This window comes from Prionailurus bengalensis, chromosome D2, assembly GCF_016509475.1.
Source record: "Prionailurus bengalensis isolate Pbe53 chromosome D2, Fcat_Pben_1.1_paternal_pri, whole genome shotgun sequence".
Classification (NCBI taxonomy): Eukaryota; Metazoa; Chordata; class Mammalia; order Carnivora; family Felidae; genus Prionailurus; species Prionailurus bengalensis.
The window spans coordinates 55,447,323-55,471,225 of record NC_057351.1 but is presented as its reverse complement, the minus strand read 5'-3'; the positions used below and the strand labels follow the sequence as shown (position 1 = coordinate 55,471,225).

Here is a 23,903-nt window from a genome sequence, read left to right as displayed (position 1 = left end):
CCTGTATACCTTTCATTCAGATTTCCTTGATATCAGTGTCTTGTACAACTGAAGCATAGTTAGTAAAGCCAGATTAACATTGGTGCAATACCACCAAGTGACCTCTAGGCCTGGTTCAGCTTTTCCCCTGTAGGTAGGATGCTAGATGCTGATGAGGTCTTAGATGCTGAGCCTACAGAGGATTCCACAATGCATGTAGTTATTTCTCCCTAGTCTCTTCCAATTTTTTTTTTGAAGATTTTATTTTTAAGTAATCTCTGCACCCAACACGGGGCTCAAATTCACAACCCCAACATCAAAAGTTGCATGCTCCACTGACTGAACCAGCTAGGTGCCCCATAGTTTCTTCCAATTTGTAAAAGTCCCTCAGTCATTCCTTGACTTAAGCGCTGATCAGTTATTTTATAGATTGCTCCTCAGTTTGGTTTGTCATGTTTTCTGTGATTGGACTGAGGTGGTAACTTTTTGGCAAGAATACCATAGAAATGGTGTTGTGTCCTCCTCAGTGCATTGTATCAAGGGATCCTGATATTGATATGTCTTATTTCTAGTGCTCATTCTTTTTTTTTTTTTTTAATTCTTTAACGCACAAAACCCCAGCATATTAAGACAGCATATTAAGACCCCCTTGGTTACCAGGGGCAGCTGCCTACATTCTTAGTATGTTAGCACACCAGGGCCAGCCAGGGCTGCTCTTGCCGCTCCCTGTTTCTTCCACATTTTATTTTTCTAATACTCTTTGTAGCTTCTTTAACTGTGCATCTACCTCTTGGACCTGAAAATCAGTTCTCTCAAATTGACCTTTGTTAGTGAAAATAGCTAGGCTGTTTTATGACCCATTTACCATTGTCAACAGGGGTGACTGACTGTGAAACTTGCACCCTGGCATTGCCTGCCTGGGAGATTTGGTTACTGGTGATTGAAATCCTCCTGGCGCTGCTCTGCCCAGCTTCTTGGAGATGCTGGAACCTGAGGGGGTTGTGATTTCCTGGAGGGTATAGCACCGGACCTGTGAAATTTCTCCCTCCCCTCATCTCTAGGGGTGTCTGATTCAAGCAAGTCTTTACTTTGGGGTGTATTCCTCTGTGCTTTACTGTTGTTTAAATGAGGGGTTTCAAAAGTTGGCTGGGTCAGGGTCAGGTGGCTTGCGGGGGGTGAGGTCTGTGGTGTGGGTGTTTAGAGGGAGATTAATACAGGGTATTCATCAGATAGGGGAGGGTCCTGCTCCTGGCAAGGCACACACCTGTAGAAAACACCTTTCTTTCCAATTTTCTACCTCTATGGGGAAAGTGTTCCATAAAACCACAGCTAAGTGAGGGGCATCTGGGTGGCTCAGTTGGTTGAGTGTCTGCCTCATGAATTTTGCTTAGGTCATGATCTTGCAGTTCTGTGGGTTTGAGCCCTATGTTGGACGCCGCACTGTGCAGAGCCTGCTTGGGATTCTCTCTCTCCCTCTCTCTCTCTCTGCTCCTTCCCTGCTCATGCACACACTCTCTCAAAATATATAAACTTAAAAAAGAAAACAACAAACAACACTGCTAAGTGAATTGAACAGGAAATCTCAAATAAGTGGAATTTTTCTGGTCTTGAATTTTAAAAAAATACGTGAAATTTTTGGATTTGGATACGTGAAATTGGACAGAGACAGAGTGTGAGCACGGGAGGGGCAGAGAGAGAGGGAGACAGAGAATCCAAAGCAGGCTCCAGGCTCTGAGCTGTCGGCAAAGAGCCCTGTGCAGGGATCGAACTCACAAGCTGTCAGATCACGACCTGAGTCGAAGTCGGATGCTTAACTGACTGAGCCACCCAGGCACCTCAGAAATTTAATTTTTAAAATTAAAACACCTCTAGGTATGTTTCAGGATCAGTTCAGTCTCCCTAATCTCTGCAGTTTATAGAATTCAGCGGTGACAGGAGAGATTCCTCATTTGGAACCGTAGGGCTTTGGACTAGAGTATCAAGGCATATTATGGTCAGTGTAATGTCTCCACTGTGTAAGGAAACAATAAACTGACAAGGCAGAAAAAAGTAGTTGGTTTTTCTTCTTTTTTGGATAATATTTAAGGTAACACAAACATAATCCAAGCCTCGTATTTCTTTATATTATTTTTTTCAATAGCCTTAAAAACTAAACTATAAAAGGGTGAACAGTGAAAAATCTTTCTCCATTCCTGTCCCTCATCTTTTTTGTCCAAGTGATTTTAATTTCTTACATCCATGTCCAATGCTTCTTTTTGCATATATAAGCAAATATAAAAATAGAACCTTATTCTCCCCTTTTTGGGGGCAATTGATACTATATTGATTTTTTTTAATGTTGTATTTGTTAAAGATTCTGATTCGTCAATACACTTCTATGTATTTCTTTTTTCTTTCTTTTTTAATTGTCTCAGGGTTTTAAATTACATATTATAGCACCCTATGAATCCCTTCTGGAATCCAATTTTCCTCCGTCCTTCTCCAGAAGTAACCATTACCATGAATTCAACATTTATACTTCCCAGCATGTGATGTTGTTTTATAGGCCTTAAAACGTTATATACACAATATGCCACCGAAAATACCGAAAATACTGAAAAGTCTGCAACTTTTTCATTCAATGTAATTTTTTTTTGTTTATGGTCACAAAACTTATATTTTGGTTGTCAAAGGATTATTGAAGTTTGAAACAAGGTCCAGTAAGAGCTGTGCTATGTAATAATGTAATATCTGGTCCCTGGAAAGTTTGAAATCAGTCATTTTTTGTATTTAAAAAAATCAAGTAATCTGGGAATTGACAGGTGAGCCACAATTTATTTTTCAATAACCTGAAATTATTTTTGCTTTGAAAATGTAATTGTACATAGTTGATCATATCTACCTGGATCTTTTGAAAAAAAAAAGTGTTAATAAGATTTTTCTCCTTCATGAAAGCCATACAAGTCACTGTGGGATAATTTGGAAGACAAAGAAAAGTATAAGATAGAAAATAAAATGTTCATAATCTGTACTACTTTAGAAATAGCCACTATATGCATTTTCATGTATTTCTTTCCAGTCTTTTTTTTCTATGTATATACAAATATTTTGTTTCAAAACTAGGGTAATGTCATGTGAAGTTTATCATCTTTATCATTACTTCATGACCATAACCTTTTTTCAGTGAATATTCTAGTTGCATAGAAGTCTTCATACAAATTCACCAGGATGTATTCAGCTGATCCCCAAAGATTACAGTAGTAAGGAAATGGCATATGTGTGTATATTGATTAAATTCAAACCACTTTTTCTCAAAGTATACTATTCAACTTCAAACTATGTATTTTGCCTAAGCAAATAAGTACTCAATAATTGTATGATAAGAATTACTAAGTGAAATCTCTTGATAATATCAAAGCTCTATTTTTAATACAAGGCTGAAATTTTGCTCCCAAAAGCATACTTCAGAGTCGTAAAGTAATATGTTGCTTACTTGGGTTAGACTAGAAGCTGCTGTGGTAACTCAATGGTTTTCACACATAGTTTTGGTCTTTATGGGTCTTTATGTTTAAAAGTGAAAAACAAAGGTCAATATGCTTCTTCCTTATAAATAATTCCATTAGTAACCTAGAACTAGGGTTCTTGTTGTTAAGTTGTTGAATTGGTCCTATTATGTTGTTGAGGTGGCACTATATTGATAAAACTGGCTCCAATATGTTCTTTGTAACTGTCACATACTGTTCCATTGTTTGAGTAAACCACAGTTTTATCCATTCTTTATTGTTTTTGCTTCTAGTTGTTTTTTGGCTGTCATAAACAATGCTATGGTTATACATTTAAAAATTAAGCCTGGAGTGCCTGGATGGCTCAGTCGGTTAAGCGTCCAACTTCCGCTCAAGTCATGATCTCATGGTTTGTGGGTTTGAGCCCCACAAAGGGCTCTGTGCTGACAGCTCAGAGCCTAGAGCCTGCTTTGGATTTTATGTCTTCCTCTCTCTCTCTGCCCCTCTGTCGCTTGACCTCTGTCTCTCTCTCTCTCTCTTTCTCTCTCTCAGAAGTAAATATACATTTAAAAAAAATAAAAATTAAACCCATTATTTCAAATGCAAATAAGCATAATATCTATACCTTTTAGGTTCTGTGGTCCAGGAAAGGGCCTGAGAGTTGTGAGTGTTGCCCTCTATCATACCTCACACTTACGGCGGGGGGGGGGGGGGTTCTTATTTTTTTTATGTTTATTTATTTATATTTGAGAGAGAGAGAGTATATGAGTGAGCATGTGTGTGAGCAGGGGAGGGGCAAAGAGGGAGAGAGAGAATCCCAAGTAGGCTCTGTGCTGCCTGCTGAGCTGAAATCAAGAGCCGGACCCTTAACCTGCTTAAGCTTAACTGACTGAGCCACCCAGGTACCCCACAGGGGGTCCTTATTAAGTAGATAGATAGTTGGATGAGTGGATGGATGCCTGAATCCATGGAAGCATGGATGCATGGGTGGGAAGGTAGATGGATTAATGAATTCTTGAATCTCTTGGTTCAAGATCTCTTGATTCCTCAAACCTTGTACATCCATCTGTAAAGTCTCCTGTGTGGAAGAACAACAAATAAACTCTTAGTCTCCTTTTCTTCTAGATGTTGAAATGCTTCAGGCCAGTACATCTAATCCAATCGCTGGAGATGGTTTCCCTCGGGCTACTAAGGACTCTATGATCCGCAAGTTTTTAGAAGGTAATTTGTAGCTGTGAGCAGGGAAGCAAAAAGAGGGAAAGAAAAATAAATGTAAGATGTTCCCTGGTTCCATATGATGGTTGATCCATTAAAGGAATGGGCTGCCATATACTTGGTGTATGGCATGATTAAAGGCACTCCGTCGCCGTGAGCTCCCCCATCAGCCTGTTACAGGTAGGCCAGAAGTTCCCACCGCTGGAGTCACTCATTCAGGTTAAACAAGCTGCCTTCAACAAGACCTGTTTTTAAATGCATATGTTTATTTTTATTTAACCAAAGTTTATTGACTACTACTGACTATGAGCCAAGTGCTACTCTGGATATTGGGCTGGGGGACAAGGAGAAAAATAAGATGTGACCAGTGCTCTCAAGAGATGACTTTCTGGTGAAGGAGGAGAACATGGAGGAATATACACAAACATTGTTTTGCTTTGTTTTTTAATGTTTATTTATTTTTGAGAGAGAGAGAAAGAGTGTAAGCAGGGGTGGGGGAGGGGCAGAGAGAGAGGGAGACACAGAACTCAAAGCAGGCTCCAGGCTTCCCGCTGTCAGCACAGAGCCTGATGTGGGGCTCGAACTCACGAACTGTGAGATCATGACCAGAGCCAAAAGTTGGACATTTAACCGACTGAGCCACACAGGTGCCCCACACAAACATCGTTAAGTTGAGCCTGTGTTGCATCATGGTTAAGAACATAAACTATGATCTGTATTTCGTTCCTCCTTCACTTAGCTGGACAAGCTCTCAACTCCTCTGGTCTCCGCTTCCTCAGGTGAATGTTGGGAGAATTGAATGAGTTATTGTGCAGTGGGCGTCAGGGCAGGGCTGGGCACAGAGCAAGTGATAAAAGTTTATGATGATTGTTGTTGTCGTTGTCATTATTATTATTATTGAAGGTCAGAGATGGAGGGTGTCAAATTATGTGGTTAATTCCTTCACTCTGTCCAATCATTTATAATTAATGGGCGGGGAGGTCTGCTGATGAAGTAGGCATAGGAAGCAGAATGCTAAGAGGATGGGATTCAGGATGGGAGAAGTAATTTTGACAGTGAAAAAGAAAGGAAAGTTCTGTGTAGTGGTAGATAAACCATAGCCTGTCTAGCTGCCTGTTTTTGTAAATAAAGTTTTATCCGAACACTTTGCACCCATTCATTTAGTGTTGTCTCTAGCTGCTTTCACACTATAAAAGCAGGATTGTGTGCTTGTGTGTGTACTCACACGGGGGCAGGCACTGTGGGAATCACTGTCACTGGTAGGGTAGCCAGCAGCTCTCTCAGGACACCTCATTTTGTTAACATCATACGAGCCTCTCCAGAATTTTGTCATGCCCTTGTGTTTAAAGATGAACAGATGGGAGCTTCTCCACTAACTGGGAAGTTTCTCAAGGGCAGAGCCTTGGGACTCTGAGCCCCTGGATGAGCTGGGACTCTCTGGTCAGTTAGTTCTCTGGATCCAGGACACAGGGAAGCCAAGAGTAGTCTCCCTGCAGCTCAGAAAAGATGCAACTAAAAATTTTCCATTAAGTCACTGGACTGGAAATTCTGCAGGAAGAAGGCCTGAGCTTTAGTCATTCCTGTATCTCAGACAGGACCTTAATAAAGATTTGTTGACTGAATGGTGCTAGGGAAAAGGAGGAAGTGAAAGAACACCTACTATGTGTAGGCACTGAGCTGGGTGCTTTTCCTCACAGTACTCCTGTGAGCAGGTCTCAGAAGGAAATCAAGCTCAGAGAGGTTGTATAACATGGCTGAGGTCACCACAGCTCACGTATATGATTGACGGATCGCATACAAAAGTCTGCTGAGATTCTTGAAGCCAAGGGGATGCTGTACTTGGGTTCCAGCAAAGAACATTGCACCCTGTCACCAGGAAGGGGGCAGTGAAAACATGGTGGCTCTGGGTCTCCAGGGACAGAGGGGGAGAGGCAAGCTTCTGTCCTCTATCTTTCTGGTCGATGGAGAGCAGAGTGGGGGCGAAGGTTGTAAAAAAGCAGTAGAGCATGGAGGTTAAGAGCAAAAGTTCTGGAGCCAGCTTTCCTGGATCCCAGTCTGGCTCTAAGTAACTTTGGGCAAGTTATTTAAATGCCCAAGGACCCGGTTTCTTCATTTGCAAAATGAGAATAATGATTGTAGTTATTGCGCAATGTCGTTACATAATCAAAGGAGATAACGTGGGTAATATTCTTGGAACAGTCCTTGGCACAGAGGAAGTCCACGGGAAGGATTTGCTGTAGTCACTTGGATGCTGGGGATGAGGATGCTGGGGCCATTGGTGGTGAGGACTCCTGGCCACCCTCACACTGCTTCCCCAGCACCAGGGGGTGGTTCCAAGGGTCCTTTGGCTTTGGGGGCTATGTTCCTTTTTCCCTAGTTCTAATGGGATGAATAACTGAATCCTAGCAATAAAACTAAGCTGATAGAGCCTAGTGCTCACTCCCTTTTGCTACCATGATGGGTGGCAAATGAAGGTGACATCAGTGTTTCTCAGTTGCTTCGCCTGCAGTGATCCCTTAGCAGATCATAAAAGAGATACTGTAGAGGAAAGATCTTTGCCAAAGGGCGGTACTGTACAAATAAGCTATGGTCCCTCTCTCTGCTCTTACGACCATCGGTCATCCAGTTCATTTGGCCACTGCTTTCAGACACCTTTCTCTGTGTTTCTAGGTAACAGCATGGGGATGGGCAGTCCGGAGAGGGACCTGCACCCCGGTGATCAGGCAGAAGATGTTTATCACACAGTGGATAATGATGAGGCCTTTTCCGTGGACCTGGCCAACAGGCCCCCCGTCCCAGTGCCCAGGCCGGAGGCCAGTGCTCCTGCCACTCACTACCTGCCTGACAATGAACCGTACATTTCTAAAGGCAAGTATGGCAGGGAATGGTGCTCAGCAGGGTCTTCAGGGCTTCTCAGCAGGAATTCCCTGGTTCCTCCTAACTTCTAAACCATTGCTGGGACTGTCTGCTTTTGAGTGGTATCTAACCAGTGCCAGGAGATGGGGTTAGAGCTCAGGGCATATTTTGGAGCTGGACCATGGACAAAGATCAGATTCAGTTCTGGCATTCCTGGAAGCATTCATATGCAGTTCGAAGACGGAGGTAAACAAGATTTCCCTCTCCAAATGGCCAGAACCCTGGTACATTTTTATCTCCTGAAACTATTATTATTATTATTATTATTGTTGTTATTGTTATTGTTATTGTTATTGTTATTGTTATTGTTATTATTTAATAGCTAACATTTATTGAAATCTACCAACAGTACTCCATATGGAACGTGTCATTTAATCTTTACAGTAATCTGTTAGGTAAGAGCTGTTATCATCCCTATTGTACAGATGAGGAAAAGGAGACGTATAGAGGTCACTCTATTACCACATAGCAGAGCCAGGATTTGAACTCAAGGAATCCAACTCCACAATCCTGGCTTTCAGCCACGAGGCCAGGCTATCTACCTGCCTACACTAATACAAACTGGTGACCACTATCTTCATAGTGATCCCTAGGACATCAGTTAGATGCTGATGCATTATCAGTTTCACCCTCTTTCAGGACCCCATTGTATTGATATGATTACAAATATTGTAAGAGCTAAGAATTGCCAGATCTGTGTGCCTGACATCCATTCCATTTTTAATAGTATAAGAAAGTTGTAAAACGTGTGGCAAAAGGAGATCACAAATTGGAGAAGGTAGCCCTCAACCAGAGCCCAGGTATAGGATGCCCAGTTAAGCATGAACTTCAGACAGAAAGCAAACAATTTCTTAGTGTAAGTCCCAAAATTGCACTCTCTTTTTGGTTTTGATTTGTTAAGCCTGGCAACCCTAAGCCGGGTAGAAATGCAGTTGAGGGACATCATGTTTGGCCAAGTGCTCTACGTGCTTTGCCATTCCCCTGGGTAACATGTCCTTCGGCCTGTGTCACAGACACTATTGGTGCCCTGGCCACATCCCCCTAGCTCTTTACATTTCTGTGCCCACTGGCTGGACCCTGCCTGTCAGGACCTGTGTCTCTTAGTCTCACCACTTTGTCTGACAACCAGAGTCTCCCCTGCCATTTTGCAACTCAGATTGGAAGAGCTAGGGGGTGAACACTCCTGAGCCCTCATCCAGTGACAGATGGGTTGATGGCTGAGTGAGTACCCCAGCGTACTTGCCCTTCTGCTGGGAGAACTCTGAGGTGCGTGTTCTACATTGCTTTCCAGAGCTCTCCAGCTTGCCCACCCTGGTAACTTACTGGACACCCACCATGTTCTGCTTTATCCACTTCCTTGTCTCACCTCCTTCACCCCCCACATTGACTCCTTGCATCTGGATCCTTGTCTCCAGGTCTGCTTCTAAGGGAACCCAAATGAAGAAGCATGCAAATATTGATAATTCCTAAATGGCAGGAGGGGAGGAGAGAGTGTCAGTGGCATGGCTCATTTTGGGAAGCTAGGACAGGGGCACAGGTGATTCCTAAAGATCACTGAAGGACTTGCTAGGAAACTGGGTAAGCAAAGGAAAGGGAGAGGCAGGAGATGACAAAAAGGACTGTGGTTTGGAGGCCAGAATCCCTGGGTTCGTGTCCCAGCTCTTGCATTTCCCAACCGTACAGCCTAGGACATTAGGTCAGTCATTTCACTCTCTTTAGCTTTAGTTTCCTCATCTGTAAAATGGGTATCATAATAATACATGTATACATGGATGCACTATTGGTGGGGGTCTGTTGCTTATGAGTGACTTCATCTAAGTCCCTTTGGAGCTGTGCACACATTGTATCTGTTCCACTCTGAGTTCTGTCTTATGGCACTTGTTGGCATGCTAAGTGGCACTTCTTTTTACTCTCAAGTTTCAAGGCGTTCCACGGCTCGCTTCAGGTATTCTGGGATCCAGCTCACATCCTTGTTCACATTACCCTTTTCTTTACTGATCTTGTAAGTGCTGACCGTGTCCTCTGATTGGCTTTGTCTTTCTGCTTTTGAGACCTTGTCTGTTTGGGCTGTCTTCATTTCATAATCCCTCTAGCTTTAGCTCCTTATTTGCCTCCTGGAGTTTTGATTTACAGAACTGCAGACAGTGGTCCAAGGTGCGATCCATCCCTTATATTTTTGTACAAGATTTTGGTAATTTTCCTGGTAAATAAATAAAATATTGTAAAGCCCCTTAGAAAGAGATCTGATTTAACTTTTACCTAGAGTATTCTTTATCTCATAGTTTTTGCAGAAAAAAGTCAAGAGCGGCCTGGGAATTTCTACATTTCCTCAGAGAGCATCAGGAAAGGTAAGCCACACATCCACAGCTTCCTTTTGTATGACCCGGACTTCCGGGAGGTAGATGTGTTCATGCATGTTTCATTGAATTTCAGGTGTAACAGCTCCTTAGCATTGAGGCAGAGAGAAGTCTAGGGGATACCTTAGGTGGTGCTGTACCAATGGGAGTGGGAGAGGAGAAGAGAGAAATTGGGGTACCCGAGAAGAGTGTACAAATTGATCATACCGAGGACATGAACACACGGGGAAGTGTCTGCGACAGCACACAAAAGTACAGCGTAAATACGGAGTTTGATGCCAACAGGATGAAAGTGGGTGGCCTGGCACCCAGGCTTTACCTAATGACACAGGCCGATCATGTTATTTACTTACCCTATCTGTATTAGAAAACTATACTTTCATTTAAGAGATGTTTTGCTTGCCATTGGGTAACATTTTTCTTCCTTTTGAGGAAGTTTGAGGAGATCAGTACTCCTTTTTTCTTGATTAACTTCCTTCTGCTAAAGAGAGGCATTCAGTATTATCCCACTGATGATTCTTTTGAAAAGGAGATGTGAGGGGCACCTGGCTGGCTCAGTCAGTTAAGCTTCTGACTCTTGATCTCAGCTCACGTCATGATCTCAGGGTTCGTGGGTTTGAGCCCTGCATCAGGCTCTGCTCTAACAGTGTGGAGCCTGCTTGGGATTCTCACTCTCTCACTGCCCCTCCCCTGATTTCTCTCTCTGTCTCTCTCTCTCTCTCTCTCTCAAAATAAATAAATAAACTTTTAAAAAAAATTGAAAAGAAAAGGAGACATGACACCATCTAAGCATTTGAAGGCATTCCAAGGATTTAGGTAGTAGGAGAGAGGCTTTGATGGCTTTTGCGTTTTGCTTTCCCCCCAAAATCCCTCTTCCAACAGAATTAAAGAGAGCCTTGAAGAAGACAAATCTGGAAGAAAGCATTTTGGGTGTGTGTAGACAGATGAGTGAATGGGTGTTAAGAATGACATAAACTTTGAAGTCATCTCTCTTTGTCCATCTTGCTTTCTCTCTAAGTCATGGTGCTCAAATGGGGTCCTGTTGGAGAAATTTAGAATCTAAGATAGATCTCCATGAAATGAGCAGTAAAATTTCAAGTCCTCACAAGCCCCCAGTGACTGCATCACCTCTTCAAGTAGCTTGTTCTCCACAGAACTTAGTGGAGTCACAGCCTGGAGAAAGAGAGGGGTTGCCTTCTTATTTCCTTAGAATCTCCAGAGCAGAGAACCACAAATTCATAATGTGGAGGAGAAGTTGGCACAGGAACAATCCAACGAGAGCTAGTTGGGACCCAGTCCTTAATGTATACCTGGTGACATTGGAGCTAGATCGTGGTTCCATTGGCATTCCAGTATTCTTGGGCATTTCATGACCTGGGTCCACAGCCATTGTGCCCATGGTGCTCAGAGGCAGGGAGGATAGGGAGGGATGGAGTGTGTTGGGAGAAGCAGCCTGCCTAGAATTTTCTGTATATTCTTTTCTGGGAGGGGATTTTAGTCTAATACAGTGGTTCTTGACTGGAGGTGATTTCTCCAGTCCTCCCAGAGGATACTTGGCAATATCTGGGATGTTTTTGGTTGTCCAGCTGAGGTAGGGGATGCTATTGGCATCTAGTGGATAGTGGTCAAGGATGAGGCTAAACATCCTACAGTGTATGAGGCAACCCCCCATCCCCAACGAAAATGAACTATCCAGTCTAAGACATCAATGGTGTCTTAAGTTGAGAAATGCTTGTCAATGGCTTCTCAGTAATTCAGGCTTGAGGGATTCTGTTGATTCCAGTGGATGCTATCCATAAAATGCTTTTCTAAGATGTTGTGGCCTTGTCTACTTTAGTGTAACAGGCTTTTGAATTATTAGCTGCTTCCCTCTCTCTGATTCCATGTCATATGTCTCCCTTCTTAGTTCCACATGTAATTTTTCTTTTGAGACATGTCTTCTTGAGCCCATGACCAGCCACATTAACCCCCCTCCTCTGCCTGCCCTCCCCAGTTGGGGAGCTATCACACTGAGTTTTGCCATCCTTTCCAGAGCCTCTCGTCAGACCGTGGAGGGACAGGCCCCAGTCAAGTATATATGACCCTTTTGCTGGGATGAAAACACCAGGCCAGCGGCAGCTGATTACCCTCCAGGAGCAGGTGAAGCTGGGCATCGTCAATGTGGATGAGGCTGTGCTCCACTTCAAAGAGTGGCAGCTCAACCAGAAGAAGCGGTCCGAGTCCTTCCGCTTCCAGCAGGTAATCAGCTCTGTATGGTCTGTTTCATGTCTGTTTCTCCATTGGACAAAGTGAAGGGCAGGGCCTATAACTGAGCACCTGGAGCCAGGCCTGATACTGGGTTTTTGAGTGTCATTGTGGATCGATGTGTATGTATATCTGTCACCTGTAGTCTGTAACCACACGGCTCCTTGGCCAAGAGCTGGATGGCTTTGCTGGTTGTCATGAGGCTAGAGATCAGGAACAAAGACATGACTGTAAACCCTGATTCTTCAGCTGCCACTTCCCTCTGCATATGGCCCTATACTTTTGCTTTCCAGCTTTTTTCTTTTCTGAGTCCCTCTTTCTACCCCTAGTGCCAAAACTCCCACAGAACAATCACACTTTTGAACTCAGAGAACTTGGACAGTTTCCAAGAAATATGATTAAGAGAACAAAACAAGTCTCAGACATGAAACCATTCAAGTTAAAGCACACTCACATACAAACTGTATTTCTATACGCATGTGTACCAATGCAGAGGTGAGGAAAGGCCACCCCATGGCCATCCAAAGGGTGGCCACTCAGAGACGGTGATCGGAGGACTGGGCTGTCAGAGGAGACTCTTGCTATTTATATATAAAAACCTATAACTCCATACATGTACTTCATATGTAATTTAAAGCGATGCGGAGAACTCAAACTTGACCTTAGGAAGCATATCTCTGGTCCAACTCCTTCATATTAAAAAGATGATGTTGATGGGATGCCTTGGTGGCCCAGTCAGTTAAATGTTTGCCTTCGAGTCCAGTCATGATCTCACAGCCCCACATCAGGCTCTCTGCTGTAAGCATGGAGCCTGCTTCGGATCCTCTGTCCCCTTCTCACTGCCCCTGCCCCACTCACACTCTCTCTCTCTCTCTCAAAAAAATAAATAAATAAATAAATAAATAAATAAAATTTAAAAAAATAAATTAAAAAAAAAGAGGATGTTGAGCCTAGGGTGTTAGGAGACATGTCCAGATCACTCACCTAGTAAGTGGAGGGAAACGTAGGAACAGAGTCGTTGCTTTTTCTCTTCACCTCCCCACAGTACTCCCCAGAAGGTGTGTGTTCTAACGTCTGTCCTCAGAGGACCTGACACACCTGCTGTTGGGGGCGAGGGGGTGGGGTGGGGAGCAGCACCACCTAACACTGAGATGGGAGTCGTGTCTTCTTAGAGGGGGAGTCGGTGGCGACAAGTGGGGAAATGAGCCATCAGGCAGTAATTGTCCAGCTGTGCAGCAGTGTGTTGGATGGACCTGACCTCTTCTGCGCTCACAGCATGCACGCGAGAGAAGTATCACCGTTCCCATTTTACAGAAGGCTGAGGCTCAGAGGGGCGGAGAGGCAGAGTCAGATTCAAATGAGCCCTTTCTCGCACCAGAGCCTGTGCTCCCTTAACTATACTTTCTGCCTTGTTAGTGCTCCCTAGAACAGGGTCATCCACTCTGGTGGACTGCCTCCCTCCTCCTGGGGATCTGATGGCTGGGAAGGCACTCTTTCGTGCTGAGTATGGGAACCCAGGGTCCTCCACATTCCGGAGCCCCAGAGGGCTGCAGTCCTGCTGGGACAGCCTGGCCCTGGGCAAACAATGGTTTTCTTTCTCCCAGCCAGGTCACGTGTCCACATAGCACAGTATTAAGAGCAGCCAGGACCCTAGGGCCAGGCAGTCTGAGTCACATCCTCATTCTGTCGCTTGGGGCTGGATGACCTTGGCCTCTCTGTGTGTCCGTTTCCCATCTCACATGTGAAGGGAGAACACTGGACAATGTAAACCATGTAAAGGACTTGGCATGCCTGGCACCCAATAAATGTATAACAAATGTTAGCTGTCTGTCTCTGTCTGTATCCAAGAGGCTTCTCCTGGTCGCATAAGCTTACCCGGAACTCTTGGGTGTGGCAGACAACTGGGGTTCATATTTGACATGGCAGAGAATCCATGGGATCCATGGGAGCTGACACTACTCTGTGCTCTGAGAGCCTCTTGGTACTTCTAGAGCATCCCCCGTCCAGCGACCGGCGGGCATGAAGACCATTCCTGGGGCTGCCCCATCTTCCTTTTCCTCCATGCCACTGTCCACCTCTGTGTCTCCTTCACTTCTCCTCCCATGAGTGGGCACTGTCCAGGCTCCCGTTATGTTTTTCTCTGTGCAGGTGACTCTTGAGTCCGTGTCTCCTTTCTCATTCCACCTTTCCAGCCACCAGCTGGGTGTGTCCCTCTGAGGTGCCCAAGACTTGCCTCATGTCCGGCAACAAACTGTACCTTGAGGCTGCTTGCTTTCCCTGGCTCCCTGCTTCTGTTCACTGCACTGTTATCTTCCAGACAGTGAGGCTAGACAGACATCTCTTAGGCTCTTCTTCCTCACTCTCTATACCCAGTGAGCTGCATGTCATGCCTGGTCTTGCTCTGTGACATTCTTCCTCTTGCATCTGCTCCTTTCTTTCCATTCCCCCCATGCCAGCTTCTGTCACCTTCATCTAACCTAGCATTAGTTTCCAGGTGGGTCTCTTTTCTGCCAACTCCTTCTGCCCGCACTCTGTCAGACCTTAAAGCTGTAGCCAGTCCATACCTTCCAGTGTTCCCCTGGTGCTTCCTGGACCCAGCTCAGTCTCACCTATAGTCACAACCCAAACACCCCTCCCAGTCCGGCCTCCCGTAGCTCCCTCATGGGACCCTTCCAGATGTCTGGATGTTAGTCCCTGGAGCACTTTCTCTAGAATGTTCACACACTTTCGAGGTAGTTGTTATTGACTAAAATAGCAACAGGGGCGCCTGGGTGGCTCAGTTGGTTAAGCATCTGACTCTTGGTTTTGGCTCAGGTCATGGTCTCACAGTTCATGATCTCAGGTCATGATCTCACGGCTGACAGCACAGAGTCTGCTTGGGATTCTGTCTCCCTCTCCCTCTGCCCCTCCCCTACTTGCTCTCTATCTCTCTTTCAAGAATAAATAAAAATAAACTTTAAACAATTTTAAAAATAAATCAAATAGCAACAAACTTTGTCTTTCATGTGTCTATTCAACATTTGTTGAATGACTGCAATAGACCAGACTTCACAGTTTCAGAAAGGTGTAAACCTGGTGTCTTTCCCTTTGAGAGGGCACAGTACCTCTGAAGAGACAACATACACACATATTCAAACTCACACGCACACACAAATGCGCTGGGCAAGGCAGCATAGCTCAGTGCCAGATGGCACCTGTGGTCACTAAGGACTGGAGCACTGGGGGGAGATTTAACAGAGAAGGTGAACCTTGACCCAGACCTAGAACAGATTCATGGAGAGGAATCCTTGTCCCTCACGGTCAGAGGAATGGTATGAAAACAATGTCAGAGGCAGTGTGCACGGAGTGTTTGTTAGCATGTAAGAGACTGGCTTGGCTAAAGGAACGCACAAGGAGGAGGGCAGTGAGTTCTAAGGCTGGGAAGGAGCTAGGAACAGAGGGGAGGGGAGACGCTTTGTTGTGGGAAAGATGTCTTCTTCTCAGGCACAACTTCTAAGAGTACTTGAACTTCTCTGGGGGCTGATTGCAAATGGATTCAACCTCATTTGCATGTTTTTGCAATGCGATACATCGTGCAAACAGCATAAAATCAGAAAGAAACTCTAATGTCCAGAGGGTATATTTCTGGTATCTACTTTTAAAATGAACTAAATCTTTTCCAGGAAAATCTTAAACGGCTAAGAGATAGCATCACCCGAAGACAGAGAGAGAAGCAAAAATCAGGAAAGCAGGCAGGTATGTAGCTCCTTGGGGGTGCCGCACTGTGGGATACTGCTGTGATCTGTTGTTCCTGACCCTCCTTTCTGCTGCAGCCTGAGTGGGCAGAGAGCTTGCCCGGTCCCTGTCACCCTGTTTACAGATCTGGGTCCCCCAGATCTGTGAGGTTCTTGGGGACAATGACTTTGTCTTGTTTATTCTGCATACCTAGTACCTGGCACAGAAGACTTGTTAGCAAATGAATGAATGGACTGACCTCTGCATCCCTTCATCCTCTCACTCAAAGAGGATGATCAAACTTTCTCCCCAAGCATCTGACTCTCCCCTTAGCATTTAGGAAGACATGTTTTTTGTTTTGTTTTTGCTTTTGCTTTTGTTTGTTAGTTTTCAAGGTAGAGAGGGAGAAAGGGGGGGAAGAGAGGCAGAGAGAGAGAGAGAGACAGAGAAAGAGACAGAGACAGAGAGAATCCTAAGTAGGCTCCACATTCCATGCTGAGCCTGACACGGGGCTTGATCCCACGACCCTGGGATCATGATCTGAGCAGAAATCAAGAGTTGGATGCTCAAACGACTGAGCCACCCAGGTGCCCCAGGAAGGCATGTTTTTTGAGCAGAGAAAGGAGAAAATCTCATTCACATAGTATCTATTTTTCACTGAAGCAGGGAACTGTGTCACTGGTGTCTATACCATACAATGATTCAGCAGCCAGGACTCCAGGTATAGCAGGGCTCCTGCCATGTGTAGTGGCAGTCCAATAGCAAAGCCATGCATTGCAGTGTTTACACTGAGGACCAGGCTTCTCGGCACCACTACCCTTGAGCGTTGATAGGCATTTGCCTACGTTGCATGTTCCCACTGAAAGCCTCTGGCATGGTGGGTCTCTGTGATTTATTTTGGCCAGGGTTTATTAAGTGGAGCTGACAATAAAAGGCTTTCAGAGGCTCTGCAATCTTGAGTAGAGCCCCATTAAATAAAGGACTAAGCTTGTGCATGACGTCCATAGTCTGTCTCCAGCTGCCACCAAGAGCCTGACTTCTCATGACCTTGGTCAAGCTGGTAACACCCCAGTCTTTAAAAAGGACATCTTCCTGCCATAGGCCCCTTGCTCATGCCTGTTCTTTCTCACCTGCATGAAAACTACAGGACTGCAAGACCCAGCCCATCAGCCCCTGCTCAGTGAGGCCTTCCTGGACCACTCAAGGCCATTGTACCCCTTCCTCATTTGAGCATTTATAGAACCACTATCCCTCCCATTCATCTGGCACTTCTCTTTTGCTGCCTCTGATTGCTATGACTTCATTCCTTTATTCAAACCATCAGCAATTCCCCGAGGTTCTGCCTCCAAAATGCATCTTAGATCTGATCATTTCTGACCATCTCCCATGCCACAGCTGCAGGCAAGCCAACATCATCTCTTCCTGGATGAATGCAAGAGCCTCTTCCATTGTCTCCCTGTGTCCAGTCTTACTTCTCTACAGTTAATCCTCCAAAGTGCAGCCAATCACCTTTTAAAAATAAGAAATCAGATGGTGCCAGTCACTTGCTCAAAACCCTCAGGGGCTCTTGTCCTACCCAGAGTAAAATCACACTCCTCCCTGTGTTCTGAGAGTCCCTACATGGTCTCACCTCTGACCTCTGAGCTGATCTTTCTTTACTTTCCCCCTCAACCCCGAGCTCTAGTACCAAAGGACTCCCTTTTGTTGCTCTAACAAATCAAGAGCAGCCCTCCCCCGGGGCCTTGGCACTTGTCCCCCCTCCACTTTTCACACATCTTTACTCACTTGTCCTTTCATCCTTCAGAGTTTGGCTGTAAATTCTCCTCCTCAGAGAGGCCTTCTCTGCGTTCTCTCCAGAGTAGCTTTGCTTACCTTCTTTTCACATCACACACACTGGAATTATCTTATGTTTCTGTTCCATATTTTCTGGCCCATCCTCCCACTGCCTCCTATTGCAAGCTCCATGGGGGCAAAAGTTTGTATGTTTTGTGCTCTGCTGAATCCCCCGCATGTAAGACAGTACATTGATTGGGCTCAAGAAATCTCCGTTGGAATGGTCGATTTCAGGAAAATTTTTGGTAACATCATTCATTCACTCTACGAAAACTTAATTGAGCACCAGGCTCTTTGCCAGATACAGAGACCCATAAGGCCTGATCTTCACCATCTAGTAGCTTATGAATTAGTCTTTTATTTGTGTAGGTCTGATTTTCCCAGCTAGAGCCTGCCCTACAATCTCTAGCACAGTGTTTTGCATATGGTACTAGCTTAGTGAATATTAATGATTTTGACTGTTTGGGAAAAGAGGCATAAAGAGGTGATAACCATGGCAGAAGGGCAGGTATCTGCTTGGGTGACTAGATTTTAAATGTATGCTTTCACTACCTAAGCTCACACTTGTCTGCCCTCCTGGCTGAAGGAAGGGGAAAGGAGAGAAGGCAAAAAATCTGGTTCAAGATCTGCATGGTCATCTTAGGGTCAGACAATAGGTTCTAGGTGGTAAAAGGGATGAGGTGCTTTTTAAAACTAGAGCACATGAACCCAAAGATAGAAGCCTTGATTAAATGAAACATTTCACGCTTTTACACATAGGCAGCCTCAAAAAAGTTGTGATTTGGTGGTACATGAGGTGTTTGAAGGCCAGGGTGTCGCTGTGTTGGAGTCATGAGTGCTGGGCAGCTGGGCTCCAGAATTGAACCCACTGGGTGTCATGACAACTTTACCATCCAATCAATGGAGATATTGAAGCAAGACATACACATGTTGAGGAGTAAAGGGGTACAGGCATCGGCCCTGAGGCCATCAGGGTTGGGGTCAAGTTCCTAGCCACTGCTCACCCCTAACTAGCTGGGAACCACGGACAAGATAAGTCACCCAACTGAGCCTCAGTCCTCATCTACAAAGTGACACAAATAAAAGTGCCTACCCTATTAGGGTTGCTGTGAGGAGTGAACCGGTTAAGTTCTGGCTAGGACCTAGCACAGTGCCTGGCACATGGAAGCATTTTAAAAACCACCCATACAGCAGCTGGTGACCTCTCGGGCAGGACCATCCAGGGTGCATGTGCTGGGCTGGGACTTGCCATCCAGGATCCAGAGCTGAAATCCTGGGTTTAGAAATGTTTTCCAAAGTTCACCCAAAGCTAATCAGACTCTGGACAAGTGATACCCACCAGTGTTTATGCTCTGCACTGGCGTGGTCAATGTCTACATTTTTTCAAAGGAGCATGGTTAAATGCCCTCCCTACCCTTACCCTCTACTCTTTAAGAAGCAGGCCCTCTGACTAGGAATTTTATGGGGGGGAATGTTAAGTACTTTTCCTTTTTTTCTTTTTTTTTAATTTTGAGAGAGAGAGACAGAGAGAGAGAGAGAGAGAGAATGAGTGGGGAGGAACAGAGAGAGGGAGAGAGAGAGAATCCCAAGCAGGTTCTGCACTGCAGGGCTCAAACTCATGAACCACAAGATCATATCGTGAACTGAAATGAAGAGTCAGCCACTTAACTGACTGAGCCACCCAGGCACCCCAGTGTTTTTACTTTTTACATTAGGAGCTTTAATGTCATAACTATCAAAAGATTAAATTATATATAATCTGACATGAAACAAGAATGCCTGGGGACCACCATAGAGAGAAAGTTCTACTCATCAGCCCCAGGACATTTTTCCTAATGTTTATTTATTTATTTTTTGAGAGAGAGAGAGAGAGAGCGAGCACGAGTTGGGGAGGGGCAGAGAGAGAGGGAGCCAGAGAATCCCAAGCAGGTTCTGCCCTGTCAGCACAGAGCCTGATGCGGGGCTTGAACTTATGAGCTGTGAGATCATGACCTGAGCCAAAATCAAGAGTCAGATGCTTAACTGACTGAGCCACCCAGACACCCCCACTTTTGTTTTTTATTGTGGTAAAATACACATAACAAAATTTGTCATTGGACCTGAATGTACAACTGAGTGGCATTAAATACATCCACAATATCATGCAACCATTACCACAATCCATTTCTAGAATTTTTTTCTTCCCCAACAAAGATTTGAGAGCAAGTAGCTGATGTGGCACATGATCCCAGGGACACAGTGGGAGTGGGGAAGTGAGAGAGGGAAGGAAAAGTGGCCAGCAAAGTACAGTCACCACTGTAGAGATGGAACTTTATGTCCCTGGAGACTCTGGCGGTCAGTATAGAACACTATGGAAGAGTGATCCCTCCTGAGGGGCCAGAGAGTTGACCATTTCTTCCCCAGCTCCCATGTCTGGGTGAGGCCTGTTGGGGGAGGGGTGCTTGTAAACCAGTTACCAGAGAAAGCCTCAGGTAGTCTGGGAGTGGAGCCCTGTGCTACATAGTGAGGCCCAAGGGCATCAGAGCATCTTCCGAAGAGTGGGCATCTTTATGGTTGACTAAATATAGCATATTATTTAACTCCATAAAACTCGATTGTACATTGAATGACGTACTAACCTGTAATTACCCATTTCACACTGAGTAGCCTCAGTGCTGCTGTATGTGTGCTTGTGGGAGTAGAGGTTTGGCACTTGGGGAGGGTGGGTAGGGGAAAGCAGGGGAGGTAGATTCAGATTGGGACAGTGTTTAGGGCAACCTACTCTTTGACCATCACAGCTCCTTTAAAAAAAAAAAAATCTGTTTTCCACATTGAGCTTCTGTTTTCAACAGAGGAAAGAACTCTGCTTCCAAAAAAAGGAAAAGAAAAGAAAAGAAAAAGAAAAAGCATTTGGAACCCATTGATACAGAGTAACATCAATCTGTAGGAAAATTAGGGTTGACAAATGGCATCTCTGTTTAAAGGACCTTTTCTAGGAATGAAGCCCATTCTAAATTTTTTTTTCAACGTTTATTTATTTTTTCGGGGGGGACAGAGAGAGACAGAGCATGAACGGGGGAGGGGCAGAGAGAGAGGGCGACACAGAATCGGAAGCAGGCTCCAGGCTCCGAGCCATCAGCCCAGAGCCCGACGCGGGGCTCGAACTCACGGACCGCGAGATCGTGACCTGGCTGAAGTCGGACGCTTAACCGACTGCGCCACCCAGGCGCCCCAGGAATGAAGCCCATTCTAAACATAAGGGCTGACTCTATTTATTTAGAAATCTCACTTGCCTTAGAAAAGAGAAATGATGATTATTTTGCTTTAATTTGGGTTACAACACCAAGGGTAATTAAAAAGTAAGATTCTGTTCATAATAACTCACTGGTCTTTCTTCAGCTTCAGGGAGTTGTTTTGTTCTTGCTGGGGTGGTTCAGAACATTGATAGTGTAGGAAGTCAGAGGAGCTGGTGTAGCCCGTGACTTGTAGAACACCCTAACAGAAGGCAGTCAATATTTGTGTTCTGGGTGTGTCTGGGGCTAGTCTGGGGCAGGACAGAGAGGAGCAGGCAGGGTGCCAGGAAACCTGGGTCCCAATCCCCGCTTCGTCATGAATCACTTTGTGATCCAAGACTTTAACCACTCTATGCCTCAGTTTTCTCATCCATGGTTTTACCTGACTAATCAACTTCATGAAGAAGGAAAGAAGTTCAAAGGAGGTATAATGACCCACGTGGACATGCTTTGGGAAAAGTACTGTGCGATCTAATGATGATTACTATTCCCAGCATTGTTCCTTTCTTCCAAGAATATCAGGATTTTGTAGACTCACTCTACTTGATTTTTTGAACTTTTGACTCCCAATTTTTTTTCCTGTGTATTTTATTTTCCTTCCTCATAGAACCAGTTGAGGGTAGAAAATTGACTCACTGAAGTGAGTTAAGCAGACAGGAACCTCCCTTTAAAAGAGTGTTGTTTAAAAAAAAAAAAAAAAAAAACTAGGTCAAAGCTGAGGGGGAAAACAAAAGCATTACACCTGTTTGGGCTCTGAGACCAACTGTGGGCCCACGCCCACATGCAGGTACGGCTGGTCTCTGCCCAAGTAGTTGCAGGCTCGGGTAGCTGCTTGCACTGCTCAGTTGTCACTAGGAGAGCCTGAGGGTGTGAGAAAGGTCTGAGCTACACAGGGACCCAGAAAGGTGGTTTAATACTAGGACCAAACACTGCCCTTGGAGCCAGTCTCTAGTGTGAGGCACTTGTGGCATCTAGTAAACCACAGTCCAACCTTTTTTTTTTTTTTTTTTTTTTTTAAGCTTATTTATTTTGAGAGAGAGAGAAAGTGAGAAACCAGCGAGGGGCAGAGGGAGAGGGAGAGAAAATCCCAAGCAGGCTCCATGCTGTCAGAACAGAGCCTGATGCAGGGCTCGAATCCATGAACCGTGAGACCATGACCTGAGCTGAAACCAAGAGTCAGATGCTTAGCCAACTGAGCCACCCAGTCCAACTTTAACACCTTCTGTGTGCTTACCATACACTCGGTCTACCCTGCCCTTGAATTTCTTTCCTCCTGTTGTGGTTTACCCATTCGCCCTTCTCAGCGGACTCTGGCTTTGGCAAGCGGAGCCACCTCTGGTCCTGGACTCCCTGAACTTCTCGCCACACCCACCCCATAGAAGAGGAGAGTCGGAGGAGGAAGTGGTGCTGTTAAGATGAGAGCACGTGGCCCAACAGTACACGGAACTTTCACCTCTTCCAGAGGCCCTGCCCCTGGGCTTGGGAATGTTCCAGGCATCAAGGGAGCCCTGTGTCAGGAGCTCACCTGGTGTTTGCACTTCCCTGGGGAGAAAGTGGGTATGGACACCCACAGATATTTTGTTCTGCTTGTCAGCAGAGGTTGTTTTCTGCTCAGGAACCCCGGGGATGGAAATCTAGGGAGGACTAAAGACCCAACTACTGGGCAGGGCTAAGTCAGGAAAGAGGCCAGTTTAATGCTGCACAGGGCAAAGGCATCATTTCTTAAGTCTGTGGTGTCCAAAACCACTGATCAGCCTTGCAAGTCACAAAATCTTTCATGGGGCTGATGGACCTCCTTTCATTACCAGTCTGGGTCACTTCTGTCAGTTACAGACCATGCACCCAGCATCCATCATTTATTGAGGGATTCAGGGGCAGTATGAGTAGTGGTTAAGCGCCTGGACTCCGGAGCCTGGGTTCAAATACCAGCTGTCTCACTTGCCAGCTATGTGCCGGGGGCATGCTACTTCACTTCTCTGTAATAGTTTCTGTTGGGAATGAAGATAATAGTATTTATTCCATGGGTGTTGGGAAGCTTGTGGAACCCCACTTGGTGCACAGGATAACCAGTTATTAGGATCAACAGCACTCGCAAGTCTGCCGTGTGAAAGGGAAGAATGCAGAGAGGTTGACTGGCTGACTCAAGTCCCAGAGCAGGGGAGTGGCAGAGCCCCAGACCTTTCCCTGATCTCAGGCTGTCTGCCTGACGTGGAGCATTTGTGCCTCTGTCCCTCTCGTCTGTCACCCACCGATGGCTACACAGGAGTCTGTGGAGTTTCAGTGCTGAGTTGAGCAGATCCCCCTCCCTGCTCCTACCCATCTCTCTTCCCCTCCCCTTCCCTCCTCTCCCTGCCAGGTTCAGGCCGGGGATGCAGGTGGAGCGGGAGCAGCCTGAGCAGTTTGGTGGGCTGTAGTCTGGTGCCTTGAAGATTTTCCCTCTTTCTTCTGATTCTAGACTTGGAGATCACAGTCCCAATTCGGCACTCACAGCACCTGCCAGGGAAAGTGGAGTTTGGAGTCTATGAGAGTGGCCCTAGGAAAAGCGTCTTCCCCCCAAGGACAGAGCTACGGCGAGGAGACTGGAAAACAGACAGTACCTCCAGCACCGCAAGTGAGCAAGGGGTAGGGGGTGTGGGGGTGGGGGCGGTGTCTTTACATCTGCACTCCGGCTGGGGCCTTGGAGCTTTGAGAACAGTCTCTGTTGTGAGCCCAGCAGATCCCAGCTGGAGCCTGATTTGGGTCTGGAGGTGTAAGACATGGGGAACATTTAGCCTGTGAAGTTTGCCTTTTCTTAGAGGGCCAAAGATCCTTTAATATCCCCTGAAGCCAGATTGCATACTACCTTATTACACTGTCCCTTTTACAAATAGAAAAACCTAGTAATAACACTA

The 23,903-nt window shown here is 45.5% G+C and overlaps 1 protein-coding gene across 2 annotated transcripts in view; it reads left to right on the top strand.

Annotated features, from left to right (window-relative positions):
• The window catches only part of PIK3AP1 (phosphoinositide-3-kinase adaptor protein 1), a 119,718-nt gene that overhangs the window by 83,133 nt on the left and 12,682 nt on the right, over positions 1-23,903 (top strand). For both annotated transcript variants that reach the window (XM_043597123.1, XM_043597122.1), the window contains 6 exons: positions 4,587-4,682; positions 7,347-7,544; positions 9,875-9,940; positions 11,982-12,187; positions 15,856-15,928; positions 23,468-23,623. In XM_043597123.1, coding sequence (XP_043453058.1) covers positions 4,587-4,682; positions 7,347-7,544; positions 9,875-9,940; positions 11,982-12,187; positions 15,856-15,928; positions 23,468-23,623 — 795 coding nt within the window. The remainder of the gene's footprint in view (positions 1-4,586; positions 4,683-7,346; positions 7,545-9,874; positions 9,941-11,981; positions 12,188-15,855; positions 15,929-23,467; positions 23,624-23,903) is intronic.